Source organism: Astyanax mexicanus, chromosome 12 (assembly GCF_023375975.1).
Source record: "Astyanax mexicanus isolate ESR-SI-001 chromosome 12, AstMex3_surface, whole genome shotgun sequence".
Taxonomy (NCBI): domain Eukaryota; kingdom Metazoa; phylum Chordata; class Actinopteri; order Characiformes; family Acestrorhamphidae; genus Astyanax; species Astyanax mexicanus.
Window position 1 is genome coordinate 42,826,487 of NC_064419.1, and position 15,220 is coordinate 42,841,706.

The 15,220-nt window shown below is 36.4% G+C and overlaps 1 protein-coding gene across 2 annotated transcripts in view; it reads right to left on the reverse strand.

Annotated features, from left to right (window-relative positions):
* The window catches only part of col2a1a (collagen, type II, alpha 1a), a 37,421-nt gene extending 24,599 nt beyond the window's left edge, over nt 1-12,822 (reverse strand). Inside the window, exons 1-14 of one of the 2 annotated variants that reach the window (XM_049485498.1) lie at nt 12,519-12,822; nt 8,067-8,273; nt 5,627-5,643; nt 5,346-5,378; nt 5,122-5,154; nt 4,213-4,266; nt 3,889-3,996; nt 3,362-3,439; nt 2,228-2,272; nt 1,564-1,617; nt 982-1,035; nt 810-863; nt 645-698; nt 406-459 (exon numbers count right to left, since the gene is read on the reverse strand). In XM_049485498.1, coding sequence (XP_049341455.1) covers nt 406-459; nt 645-698; nt 810-863; nt 982-1,035; nt 1,564-1,617; nt 2,228-2,272; nt 3,362-3,439; nt 3,889-3,996; nt 4,213-4,266; nt 5,122-5,154; nt 5,346-5,378; nt 5,627-5,643; nt 8,067-8,273; nt 12,519-12,612 — 939 coding nt within the window. In that variant the 5' untranslated portion in view covers nt 12,613-12,822. The remainder of the gene's footprint in view (nt 1-405; nt 460-644; nt 699-809; nt 864-981; nt 1,036-1,563; nt 1,618-2,227; nt 2,273-3,361; nt 3,440-3,888; nt 3,997-4,212; nt 4,267-5,121; nt 5,155-5,345; nt 5,379-5,626; nt 5,644-8,066; nt 8,274-12,518) is intronic. The other variant, XM_049485499.1, reaches the window with a different exon arrangement.
* Between the last annotated feature and the right edge of the window lie 2,398 nt (nt 12,823-15,220).

A 15,220-nucleotide genomic window follows, 5' to 3' on the forward strand; every position in this document is an offset into this window, starting at 1 on the left:
TTTAAACTGATGCTTTGACCAGTTCAGTGGGTATATTATGTGCTTTTTAATTATATATTTTTAAATAAATCACACAGTGGTTACTTAAAGAAACCACTCTGATATGAGAATCTGATTTAGATTAATGGTTTGTAATATATTCATATGAATAAATCTCCACATAAAAAGCCTAAACCTTATGAAAAACGTACAAAAATGTAAAAACTATCATTATAGAATATATCTGGATTATGTGCACTGTAGTTTCCTTCCAGTGAGGCCTTTTACAGAGCAGATGATAGGAAAGAGGCTGCTATCTTATAGGAAAGAGGCTATCTGTCCAATATACACATCTGAAGCACAGATGTACAAATGACACACATGCTTTTTATTGGCTAACTTGTGAGGGATTTGGGGATTTTCTACCTTAGATCCAGCAGCTCCAGTCTCTCCCTTTGCTCCATCAATACCTGGGTGTCCCTATAAATACAAACAAGTGTCAACAATACACTTTATTCCACACACACACATTCATGTCTTTTTTTAACATTATTAATCCACAGTTAATTTGCTAAACAATGAAAAATGAAACAAATGCATAAAAGTATGTGAATTTAATAAATGTTAAGCCTGAGGTCAGACAATTTCTTGTTGTTCTAACTCACTCTGTGTCCCTTGATGCCAGGAAGTCCAGGAGTTCCAGGGAATCCACGAGCTCCCTATCAGACCAGACAGACAAAATAGTTTTATAAACAGCTCATAAACAAAATATCATAGTTAAAATGAAGACCCAACAGTCATGTGACTTATATTTTATAACAGGTGCTTACCTGAGGCCCTGGGGGTCCACGGTCGCCAGGTTTGCCAGATTTGCCAGCCTCACCCTAGAGAAGAGGACATATTAAATATATTATATAAGTATATCAGCAGCTGTTTGTAGCATAAGTGTATTAACAGTAGCATTCATGATATTCAGTATAGGATTCTGAACAGTCAACTTACATCACTTCCAGGTTTTCCAGATGGTCCAGGTGGGCCACGTGGTCCAATAGGGCCCTGGTGAAATAGACAGTAAGGTGAATATTAGAGCTGTGCCACAATAATAATAGTGAAAAAGCAGTATTCTGTCTATTTACAGTGAAGCTTTAGGAGTGTTTTTTTGTATATTTGTATAATTCTTTATGTTTGTAGTTTTTTATGCATACACTAAATATTCCATAAAATAAAAAATCCATTATTTATTTTGTTGCATTATTATTACCATTTTATCGAAAATTACAAAAAAATACTATTGTTGCAATAGCATATGCTTAAAATTATTTGTAAAACATCATCAAAAATCTTATTAGCATAATTATATTATTATAGGGATTTTTTTTAGGCCTTTTTAATATTCTTATTTAAATCCATATCCCAAAGTGAAGTGGTGGATGCTACAGAAGCATCATCATCACCAGCAGCTCAGCCTCTCTAAACTCTAACAGAAAGAGAAGTGTGTAGGTGTGAGTAGGCCCTGTGTTCTGGTTAAATGTGTGAATTGTATCTGGCTGTATCAGATGAAGCGTGGCCGTTTGTGTTACTCACAGAAGGTCCGGGTTCTCCAGCCTCTCCGGGGTTGCCTTGGAATCCTTGTGGGCCCTAGATTTGGAGCAGATGAGAGCGGAGGATTACGTGTTGGTGTTTATGTAGGAGACTGACATTACAATCAATGACTCTAAAGACCTAAATCTAAAGGACAAGCTGAATAAAAGGACATTTTTTAGTCCTAAACAATCAGGACTCTTTATGTCATATTTCACAATTAATTTGACAAGTCTCAACATTATTAATAACATTTACACATTTTAACTAAAGACATTATTTTAACTAAAGACATTACTCACTCTGTGTCCCTTGATGCCAGGAAGTCCAATAAGTTTTAATTTATCTTAACTACTGCAAACATACAATTATTGAACTAAGTGAACAACTATAAATCATAATTATTATGTAAATTACGTAAATTAAATGTCCAATGAAAAGAAGTATCTCCATTTTACTACATAATTTTCACAGACAAACTATTCCTTACACTGTGTTAAAATTTCTTAATAAACAAACCAATAGAAATACTTCAAAATGACCTGAAATTAACTTTTTTTTACATTGACTTCCCTTAAAAGTTAAGAAGGTTTTTTTTCTCCGTCCTGTTAAGTTGCTTTCTTGGAGATACTTGTTTTTAACTATATATGAATATATATATACTTACAGGTGCTCCAGTGGGGCCAGGGGGGCCACGGGGACCCATGGGGCCCTATAAAAAAAGACATAAAGAAAATGAATCCAGGGTTAAACAAGTAAAATAAAAATGTAACTAAAAGTTTTATTGTGAATAAACTGATCAGTGTGGAATTCATGTTAACATGAATTAATGCTTATAGAGGTTGCATTAAATATGTTTGTTTTTTTTTCCAAATTGTGTGTGCTGATTTCCAACTACAAAGAAAATGAATGCCTATTTTTTTATTTTAAAAATGTGGTGTTTGGTTGTTTTTGCATTTTATATATAAAAAAACAGATCATCTGGAACTGATCGTAACACAACACAATGTTTACAACAGGTAGCTTTTAACACTTTTGATTTTATTTGCTGCTAGAACTACAAATCTCCTAATCAGTTGCAGGTGAATTCTGGGATTGGCACAATGACAGTTATTGTCTTCACCACTAGAGGGGGGAATTACACAGCTTGGAAATGAACACAGATTTTTTTTTCTTTTCTGGCTAGAATAGAAAAACACTGACTTTTCCAACTGTTAGAAAGCAGAGTGATATTTTCTGTGAGGTACAGTGAGTTATGTAAGATTTCTGTATATCTAAACCACTGTTATATAGTGGCTTATCAGGTAAATCTGCACAGTACAACACATGCTGTAACGTATGCACACAGGACCATACAGTTGAATGCAGTTGTGATGATGAAGAAGACACTTGTTTAATAGTTTATAATATTGGAATAAAGAAGTGCCACTGCACACTGCACAGCTCTGAAAACAGTCTCTGCTCAAGTATTTGTGAGCCACAGCTTGGATCTTGGCCTGTTGTGCTTGTTTGTTTTGTAGTGTTTTTTTAGTAATTAGCCAATTAGTTTTATGGTCAATTGGGGAGGTTTTAAACCATTTATATAAGCTATTTCCCCACACATCTGAACTAATCTGTTTGTTCTGTGGGATGCCTATAACTTTTAAAGATCTTTCATATATACAATTGACTTATTATAAAATAATAAGTGATTATCACATTTTGACTGTAATACTAGTAACAGCTGATGTTAATGACATTTTTATAGCTGTTTATTATAGCTGTTTATTATGGAAGTCTTCTCTCTCTCTCTCTCTCTCACCATTGGTCCTTGCATCACACCCATCTGAGCTCCTCCTGCTTTCTCATCAAAGCCACCAGCCATCTGAGCTGCAAAGTTCTGCAAACACACAATAGAAAAACATAAACTTAGAACATGGTAGAAAATACACTTTCTGTTGATTTTTGGCATGATAATTACATTAATTATTCTATTTATGTTTGAATTATTTAGGATGTGAAAATTGTATTCCAATGGCTGCATAATTTTGATAATATTGGTTAACATCAATACTGGGTGCAATTATTATGCAGTTATTTTGTAATTATATCAGAAGCATTTTTTTTCTAATAACAGTAAAATATCATTAATCACAATATTTTTTTGGGACAATATATCATCCAAAAATATATATTTTTATCATGATAAGCCTGCTTTTCATAAACAGTGGCCCAAAACCCCACAGTGGCCCAATTTGCATGCATTTACAGTATGTCTATAGCATCATATCCACAGGAAGTGAGATATGGGTGAGAATCTCTTTAAGGACAGACAATAAAAAAACTCACTCCTCCAAGGCCGGGTGGGTTAGGGCCTGGTGGGCCGGGAGGTCCAGGGGGTCCGGGGTTGCCTGGAGTGCCGGGCTCACCATCTCTGCCTCTGGGTCCTGGAGTTCCCTGAGAAACAGAAGAAAAGAGATGAAAAGAAAACAAAGTGAAGCGATTAGTGTAAATCCCTTTCACATGACAACATCCTGCTGAGCACTTTCAGTGCGCCCCCTCCAGCACGGCCAGATTACCGAGAATTAGGCCTGACTCATTACAGAGACCCTCAAGACTGGAGGGAGCTAAAAATGTCAGGAAATCACAAAATTACCACAAAAAAAAACCTACCTTCTCGCCTTTAGCTCCTCTATCTCCACGTAGGCCTTGTTCTCCTGGGGGTCCCTGGAAAAACACATAAAAATGTAAGCACTGTATCTCAAACAACTAAATATAAAACTGCTACCTAAAGCAAGTAGCTAAACCATGCTATATATTTACAAAAATATAAAAAAAAGTGAACAGTAGCTTCTTTATATTATACTCCACACTTAAAAACACCTCCAGCCACCAGCTCCTCCTCCCTGCAGTGAGCCAGCAGGCCTGAGCTCAGAAAGAGCAGGAGGCCCTCTGGTGGAGGTATTTTTTAACTGCACTTAACACTGTACACATGACTTATACACAGCTCTGAAAAAACATAAGAGAAAACTTAAAAATATTTTTCATTGATTTTACCAAATTGAAAATCTCTGGAATATAAGCAAGAGGAATATGGATGATCACAAACCATCAAACCAAGCTGAACTGCTTGAATTTTTAACCAAGTTATCCAAAAGCAGTGTGTAAGACTGGTGGAGGAGAACATGATGCCAAGCTGCATGAAAACTGTGATTAAAAACCAGGGTTATTTCACCAAATATTAATTTCTGAACTCTTAAAACTTTATACATGTGAACTTGTTTTCTTTGCATTATTTGAGGTCTGAAAGCTCTGCATCTTTTTTGTTATTTCAGACATTTCTCATTTTCTGCAAATAAATGCTTGAAATGACAATATTTTTATTTGGAATTTGGGAGAAAAGTTGTCTGTAGTTTATAGAATAAAACAACAATGTTCATTTTACTCAAACATGAAATAAATAGCAAAATTAGAGAAACTGATTCAGAAACTGAAGTGCTCTCTTCATTTTTTACAGAGCTGTATATAGATATATAAAACAATTGATCATATGAATGCTAGAAATCTTTTCAAATTACATACCATGGGTCCAGCGGGTCCTCTTGGTCCTACAACCTGTATACATAAAAAATAAAAATCATTAGGAAGCTAACACAATCAGGAGCTAATATACTGCATCATCTATTGGCTGCTAATGCCTATAGCTAAAAACCTGATAGTACAATATGCAAATTCAGAGCAAATTAAATATGATGAAATTTTTTAACTCAAAAGCATTTAGATGGAAAATTCTCATTTAAACTTACATCTGAGATATCGCCAGGTTCTCCTTTCTGTCCCTGTAAGCAAAAATATTGAGAAATGAGAATAATGAGTTTTAAGTTAGACTTAAGCAGGAAAAACATCATAGCTCAACAGATTTATTATGTTTATTATAGCCATATACTGTACATTATGTAATCTGAACTCTAAAGTTATTCTGACCATAGAAATAGTTTTATTTTTTGTTTTTGTATGTGTATGTGGATATTATTAAATTAAATATGTATTAAATATACATTTATAAAGCAATATATGTTGCACCCACCTTAGCACCGAATGTCTCTGTATCCAGATGACAGAATGGGAAAAACAATGGGGAAAAAAGAATATGCACAAAATCAGTATTATTAATTATTATCCTTCACATGACAGACAATGCAGACAATAAAGTACTTTAGATGGCATAAAAAACAAATACAATTATGAATGGCAATACCTCTGAGAGTTCAAATAAGGAACACATGTAAAAACCAATCAAATCAGCTTGAAAATAACAGTAAAACACACTTCCAAAACACTTAGACAGGAAGGGTCTCCCCGGGTCACTAGAATAAGCTGAAGTGATTAGAACACTGCAGAGCTCCAAAAAAGAGCACCACCAATCAGTGAATCTGCACACGGGGAATAATTAGGAGAGCCCAGCCTTTCCCTGACAAAACCAATCAACGGCTGTTCCTGGACGGGACTCAGTAAAAGGCCTCGGAACTGGAGAACGGAACAGGGCTGCACTAATTAGTGCACCAGGGCCACATCATCCGCCGAACCCATTCTGCTGCAGTTAGTGTTACAGAGTTTAAGCAGAGGTTCAGTGGTTAACTGGTATTATCATTTTTTAAAAAATATGCAATATATTAATAAATATATGCAATTATATTGGGACATTTCTTGAGTGACTCATTCTATTTCAGTGTAATAAAATACAATGAGACTTTGCTGAAATGTGAAAGCACATCAGCAAAAAGTGAAATGTTCCCACACAGTATGGGTTAATTATTAGAACTGTGTGGGTTTTTTTTTTTTAATTAATAAAGCTAAAGCAGACTTTATTTAATAAGTTATGAAAGCATGTATACTTTTGTATAATTTAACAACCATGTATCAAAAGAAAATTATAATAATAATAATAATAAAGCTGTTCATGCACCATTCTGATTAAGTATAATGTTTAATTATTCCTTTTTTTTAAGCACATTTAATAAAAGTGCTAGTTTTAATTACAATAATCTGCATGGTGAATGAAAAGCTTTTACTCTTGCATAAAGTCACTTCAGAGTTGTATGTCTTTGTTGGTAAATAGAATTGAATTTTCTTTTTAAAAGAATAAATAAAAATACTCAATTACTGTTAACAGACTAGGCTTTCAATTACACTGTTAACAATACATTCAGTATTTTACCGGTACTAGGGGTTACAATAAACTGCACCTGAATCTTATTGAGTTAATCACTTAATGCAATGCTATTAATGTGATTCTTTAATAAGCTTGTTTAAGTCTGACAGATTTGATAGATTTACACTGACACTGAGTTTGATTGAGGGGTCACAGAGTTTACAGAGTTCATACAGGAGCCTATACAACCTCTGCAAGTCTCAAACAGCCTCAGTGAACCAGTGTAAATATCAGAATAAGGCAAACTTATCACATTTAACTTTATCTTTAAAAGAAAAGTTATTTAGCCTTTTTTCTCTCAGCATAGATAAACATAGTTAAATTTGTTATAGCACAAACTCGAAACACATGGTCTATACTTCTAGAATTAAAACTTTAAATTATAAAATTAATCTATTTTACTTTAGCTTTAATATTCAGCTATTAATCCTAATGCAGAAAAGGAAATTAGAAAGGAATTGTTTGTTAACCATTTGGTTAAGCGTATCTTGTGGAGTCCCACAGGGTTCTAATGAAGGGCCAATTAAAGTGATGTTAACATTACAGTATTAAAGAGACTCTGAATTACATTGGGCTTATATAACTTGTATAAGGTTTAAGGGGTTAAAATGTAAAATTGTCCAATTTAGAAAAAAACACCATGAGCTTTTTAAGGTGGTTAGACTTTGTTTTATAGCAGTTTAGACTTTCTTTTTTTTAAGGTAGTTTGAAACACCTCTGACGTCTAACACATGCAGAAGGCAGCATTTTTTATGGTGCTACATGTGCTTACAGGGTCATAAATACAATAAAAATACTTTAGACAAAGTAGATAAAAATATACTACATCATGTAAGTGGTTTAAGACTGTCTGTAGGGTCTAAAATTGTAATCCTGCATTTCTTGGAGCTGCAGATTGAAAGCTCCAACAATTTAATTGGCACTTTTGCCTTCAGGCACAGTCAGTGCAATGACAGGCCGGATTCAATTTGAGGGCATCAAAATAACTCTACACAGTACGTAAAACTATTAGTGCTGAGAGAATGTTCTAGAGAGACATAAAACTGTGCAGTGACTTTTGAAGCGTTTCTTTTTCCCTGCTCTGACTCTTTGTTTTGAGTTCCAGACACATGCATTATATAACCTTAGCCCCTCCTCCCATTTCCTATTGCAGGGCCTGGGTGGAGACTGGGTAAATGCAGGTTATGGAGCTGAAAACAAACGGAGGTGCAGAGGTGTGGATGACTGAAACAGCTGTGCAGGTGTGAAAAGCAGAGTGATAGACAGAGATAGGAGGGAATTAGATGTTTAAGAGAGAAAGAAAGAGATAGCGGACCGCTTTGCAGGTCCTGGTCGGCGGGGCAGATGGGGCAGCATTCTCCAGGTGGGATGATGGGATTGGCACAATCCCTCATCTCCTCGCAGATGACCTCATCACACAGCACGGCCCCCGAGTCGCACACACAGACGCGACACGCCTCCGGCTTCCATACTGCACGGTCCTCATAGTGGATGCCATCTTGGATGCAGCCACCTAACTCCTCTGCAGCCACCAGATGTGTGGGGGTAAGAGACAAGTCAACACTCACACATACATATGCAATATGTCATACATATAAATACATATGCCCATATGTCATATTTACTCTTATATACTCTAATTTGCTACATAAATGCAAAAGCAACACTTTTTCTTTTATCATTTTTAATCTTTTTAATATTTTATTTGTCCAGTGCAAACAATACATTAATTTATTAAATCCTTGATTAGCCTTATTAAACCCTTAAATTCTATAAGTGGTCATTTTCCAAACAAGGAATACATATAGCCTTGGACTATACAGTATTTAAAAATTAGATTTCCTGTTTAAAGGAAATTTAGTTTTGAACCTGGCTTATTATTATCCTATCCTAGTCTAGGTTTACATTAAGTTTAGGTGGATTAAGGTTTAACCTGGATCTAGTCTAGGAAAACAATCCTGAATACTCATATATATAAGATAACCCCCCTCCCCAACCCCATGGTTTAATATTTAGTTACTAAAATCCTTCTGCTGAAATAATAGTGATTTTAAAGTGATGCAACAGTTTAAATGTAGCTTATTTTCTGGAATTGTGAGTCCCATAGGGCCTTATGCTAGGGCCAAGGAAATTGATCTACATTATGACAGCAATGTAGATCTGAAAGTGAGGACACGTGTCTACAGGATCTAAGAGGTTGTTGCCAAAATAGGACAATGTACTGTCACAACTTGGGCTTTTACATTTTTACATATTGGTGCATTTTATTTTTAAGTTTAATCCACTATAAATGTTGAGTATTTGATTGCCGGGCTTTTATTATAAGTCATAAGACACATTAAAGATTTTATAAAAGACATTCTTGATATCCTGCCTATGAAACAAGAAAAGTTCTTAACTATTAAATTTGTTGAGCAATGCTAACATAACACAGTTAATGTATCTCAATATGACTACTTTGAACTCAGAACTCTTCTTTTATTGGATTATTTCTATTGATTTATTCATCATGAACTGCTGTCATAGTTTAAAGAGCATCTACTTTGATTAAACCATGTAGAAAAATAAGAATTCAAAAGATTAAGTTGCCATTAGCTTGGCTTACAGTAAAAAATGCATTGGTTTGCATAAATTTTGCCACACTAAATTCTAAAAAAGACAAAATGTCTTTGTAAATTGTCTTTTTTTTCCCAAAAGTACACTAAAACTGTTCAAAGTATACATATATACAGTTTGTTAAGTCGAATTTCATTGTGTATGAGTGGGTTTATAAACCCAGCTCATCCTTGAAATAGAGTGTAGATTACTTTATTGCCAAAATAAATTGACATTCATTACAATTAGTTATTTGAAAGAATATACAGTAATCCACATTAGAGATCCTTCCTTTATAAAAAAAACTCCCACTTAAGTTTAAAGGGCTCAGGACTAGCTGCAATTAAGGTTATGTAGTTATTGCAGAACTGAGGGCCATACTTAGGGCCACCAAAGTATGCCAGACCCCCCGCCCACCCCTTACACCCTACTGTAAAAATGTGGGCTTTTGTGGTCTGTCTGTGTGTGAAACTGAATCCTGCTTCCACTAACCTGGCCATGAATGGGCCTTTCTCACACACACAGGGTAGCATTGACGGACTGGTGCCCTAAGCAAACACAATCACACTCACAACCTCCATCTGGATCTAATGGTCTCACCCTCCGCCAGTGCAAACACACCTCGGCGGGTCAGAGGGAGCGACCCTCAAACCAACACACACATACATACACACGCACACACACACCCATACACATAACTAACTGTAAGGGCTGTTTGTGTTTCAGGTATGTGTGTGTGTGTGTGTGTGTGGAAGCACTGTTTTAATAAGAACTCCCAGATTTCTTAGATATAAAGTCAATGGCTCGTCTGTAGTCGGGTAAACCTAGACATTGAAGCCCTGAAAAGTTAAAAATTGCTGTGTAAAATTCCTGGAAATTGCTTTGATTCCTGATATATGGGCTCTGTACGGGTCCTCCCAAGGTACACTCTAGCCTCTGTAATTAACATTTTCTCCTCGGCTGACTGACTGCAGGGTAGAAATACAAGAAAAGGCAGGCATGTCAGTCCTCATCTCACTGCAGGCAGAAGAAAAGAACATGTGCACAACATGGAGTCCAAATCTCACACCACCTTACACCTCCAACCTATCCATCTGTCACTCTCACCCCCAGCTGGTTCTCGTGTCCCTTTGAGCCTGCCAGCCTGGTGATGATGTTTTCCTTGGTGGGCTTGGGGGGGTTTGGTCCTTTTGGACAACATTCCAGAGGGTCTCCCTCCTTCTTCCAAATCTTTCATAGATCTCCTGAGCTATGCCTGGCCAAAGACTAACCAAATAAACCCAATACCTTGCCCCTAAAACCCCTGGAGAATGTTTGAATGTTTAAGAATGCTGATTTGCACAATTTGATCCTTCATGGGACAAGGAACCCACAACTAGTCCTAATTTATATACCACACATGAACACAAACAAACACAGGTGCACCCTCTAGAACCACTAGCATGCCGAAATAAGCAGCAAGTAGCAACAGGAGGGCAGGCAAATGGCCGCCTGGCCGAGAAGAGGGTGCCAAATGGTGCTGAAGAAGCACATTTGTTATTTATCACAATAAGGCCTCAACAGAGCAGCACCATTTGATGTGTTCTATAAGTGTCTTTATACTCTATATTCTGTGCTTTAGTCACAATTAAAATAAATCCTATATGTAAAAACCCTTCATGTGTGCTTCTTTTTTGTTTGTTTTCTATAATGATCTAAAATGAATAAGTTCTTCATCAAGAAAAGGATCAAACTAATGAGCTGAGCTGAACTGAACTGATCTGAACTCAAATCTTTCTCTCTTTCTCTCTCTCAACTCAATCTCTCTCACGTGTGCACCTATAAAATGTGCGCAGACTATCTTTTCTTTGCAAGCTAAGTAAAACCAAATGTTCCTGCGGACTGCTCCTGCTCTTCTTCCCTTTTTCGCCTTTTTTTTCAGTATCAAAAATCTGCCATCTATTTTTAACCACACCATATGGAAAAAGCATGAACTGTACTTTTTTTTCTCCATTCAATATTTCAGTCAGCCTCATACTGTAAAATAATAAACTACAAACTGTAGGCCACTCTTCTTCTAAAAAAGGCCTCAGCCATGAAGTAGCCAGGCCTCTGGTAAATTCACTAAAGTGAAAAACTGAAAAGAATCTGAGCTTTTTCTTTTTTCTTTTTTTTTTTTTTTTTCTTTTTTCCAAATGGCTGCATTCCTCACTCTTCAGCTGTCCCGATTGCAAGACCAGACACCTGGGAAGGGGGAGTCTCCTTAGATCAGGAGAGAAGCCCTGAGACTTCAGTCAAAACTTCACACGAGCCACGGAAAACTGTATATCAAAGGTTGTGTACCATTTTTTAAAGATGTGTTTTCATTGGTGGAGTATATAAATAATAGTTAAATGCGGTTTTGGACGCGGTCCTAAAGTGCTATTAAAGCGCCTGGATCTCGCGATACTATTCTCCCAGGGGCTAACGCTCAAATAGCTCCACGCTCCCTACGTAGTGCACTACTTAGGGCACGAGCTGAAGCAGCTCTGAAGCGCAGGTAGGTTAGCTAGTTAGCTAGTGCACTTGTATCAATCAGTGCTGTATGTCGCCAATATGGAAGGAACATCAACAGAGATGAAAAAAAGTAGTTGAGAGAAGAGCTGAAAGGAAAATATTGCATCACTTGTCTGTAGAAATCATTATTTCTCAGAAACTATGTAGTGCACTAGGTAGGGAGCATATAGATATTTGAGATGTAGCCACAGGGTTTCAATTACAAAGCGCACGGCGGGTAGCCTGGAGCTAACTTCTTTGCATATCATCAGAAAGTAAGTACCCTGGTCTGGTCTGGACTGTAGACTATTATGCCCAGAAAAAAGTGCAAAAGAAACTTTTTTTGATAGTTTTCATAGTATAGCATCAGATTTGGCTCTAGTTATTAGTTTTAACTATTAGCTTAGATAGGTTAGCTAATTATTAACCTGGTTATCTAAAACTCCAAATAAAAACAATACCAATGGTAAAACTGAGAGCCCTAAAGGGTTTTGTCCCAGTCCAAAATTATCCCCCTCTCTACACACCTACACACATATATAAGTTATATATTTACACACACAAGTCGCCAAAGTAATTCTAGCAACTTTTCCCTCATTGTATTTTTAACCACAGATATTGACTTCAATTCAATGAATAAGAAGAGCTCCAAACTTACGGTCATCCTCCCGCTGGCCTCTGACCACGGCTAGTAAAACAAACTGCGTTGCTGCAAGAAGCAGGACAGTCCGTGAATCCACAAATCTGAACATGTCTAAAAATGAGACATGCAGGTCCGCCGGCTGGAAAAGTCGCCGAGAGCGGCGAAGCTGCAGTCAGCGCTCGGGACTCTGTGTGAGCGGGCTGGTGCTGGTGGTAGTAGTAGTAGTGTGCTGGCGGGGAGGTTCTTTGGGGGAGATCCGACGGTAGCCCACCGCGTCAGCCCGAGCTCCGCGGTTTGAAGTCTGCAGTGTGCATTTATGAATCTTTAGTATAGTCCCCAAAGCTGGGCCGCCCCAGACCCCCACGGGCGCTGAAACCTGAGCCCAGCCAACCGCCCCAAACACACCCATTAGGGGAAAAAAGGGGAAAAAATGCAGCCACCCCTCTATTCCTGAACGATTTCACCCTGTGAGACATCCTCCCTCCTACCCTCCCTCCCTCCATTCCTCCATCCTCCATCCCCTCCTGCTCCTGAGGAGCACATTCACTTTCTCTCTGGGCCTTCTCTCTCTTCTTCCTCCTACTCTTCTTCCTCTTCTTTACCAGACTGACTGCTCACTTCATACCGTCTACACAGCCTGCCAAAATGAATAGCTATAAGTTAGCTAAATATCACTTAATAAGAGTAATAAACACTTAAATATTAGTCTTTAGAAAAGTCATCCAGCTCAAAACTCATCTGGTCAAATAGTAAAAAGTGTTAGCTTACATTAGTTAACTAGGTCTTGAACAACATACACACTAAGAAAAATAAGTACAGATTTGTATTAAAAATACTAGAAAGCTTGTCGCTTTCAGTGAAAGTCTTTTTTATTTTGTACCCATGCTTTTGTACCAGTAAAGAGTATTATACATTATAAGGGTGCAATTTTTAAAAGTGTACCTTTGAGTACAAGAAATTACTTGTATATAAGTATTTAAGTTTTTTAGTGTGATAAGAGCACACTTAAAGATTATTCTTACTAACAGAGCTCAAAAATCAGCTGGTCAACCACAAAAAATAGTTTATATTAGTTAAGTAGGTCCTGGGTATGTTTTATTTTATGGTATTAGTATGTTATAGATATTGAATGTGTCTATATTCGATTAGTAGATAGTAGAGTGTGTTGTAAAGTTTACATGAAATTTGGTGGCAACCAAAATTTCCCTCTGAGAAGTACAAAGTATTTCTGATTCTTATTCTGATATTTTCTCTGGATAACCAGCTGGAATTCTTAACAGGGAATAAGCTGAGGTAGTTAAATATACATCCGTGGACATCTGTGTAATCCCATAGACTTCTCTCAACCCAAACTGAAAAAAGAGTAGGCTACATTTACCATGTCACCTTATATGTCTTGATCCGATTTTTCAAAAACTTAATAAAAAATGTCTTTATATTTCTTGTTGGCCATGCCATCAATTGTAAAATAAAATAGATTATCATGTGGAAAATTAGCATTGGGAAATTGTGTTATTGGTGGGGAAGATTTGTGCCAAACATACACAAGTAAAGAACACTAGTCTGAAAATGTCCCTTTCACACTGAAAAGAAAGCTGTCATTACTCAGCAAATATTGCAATTCTGCAACTACATTCCTTTTGTTTTTTCCCATCATGTTCCTGGTGGACAATTATAAGAAAAGTTATTGAACAATAGTACAGGAAAATAAGCAGCTCATAGATGATAATGTAATGCAAATATTAAACACAGTTGATTTCATTAGAATGTCAATATGAAAAAAGGGCTCAAAATACTTGAAAAGTCATTGTAGGGTAGCTGAAAATAGTGGCCACTTGTGCAAACTCATTAAACTTATATTATAGTTATATAGATCTATTAGTTTTAGACTTCACAGCAAAGCTAAAAAAGTGTGTACTTGGACACCAAAATGCATTTTCCAATCCAATAGGTCTACTTTTGGGAAAGGGAATTTTTTTGTTTGTTAGAATTTAGATTTGTGACAAGCTACTGTGCTACTTTATCTCTGTCAAGCTGAATACCTCAGTGGCAGTCCTTTCAGAGAATTTAGTGGGGTTCCCATTTCATTGTCTGTTCGTCATGCTGACCATTGTACTATAAATCAGCATGTAAAATTGAAGCGTATCTATTTGGAGTTTTTGACTTCATCAAATCATGTACTGTTTCAAGCACTGAACATTTTATCTACAAACAGGAGACTAAATTAAGGCAATATATACTTTTACACTGATCTTTAAGCTATAAATGAAGTTTTAGCTGTATTCAATGTTTTCTATGTGACTAAACTTTCAATAGAAGTCAACCTCTCTCACCAATAGGTCTGCTGTGGGAATTTCTAGGATGGTACACAAAAAATGTGATCAGAGTAATAGAAATGTCTGGAATATGTGGTGTAATGGCCATACACTAAAATATACAACAACAAAATTGGTACTGCTTTTTTCTCCAAAGGTTTTCTTTAACTCAACTAAAAACATATTGTTTTAAGGCTTTTTCTCAACCAAAAAAATACTTTTGTATGTTGCTCTTCATTTAACAGCAACTTACGAGAGAAGAACAATAACTTTCAATACATTGAAAAGATTGAAAAAGATTTACATTATAACGTGAAAAAAGAATGGAGATACATGTTTTTCTATGTGACAGTGACAGTAATTTGTATTATATTGGAAATATATTGCTGATCTCTACCTTTC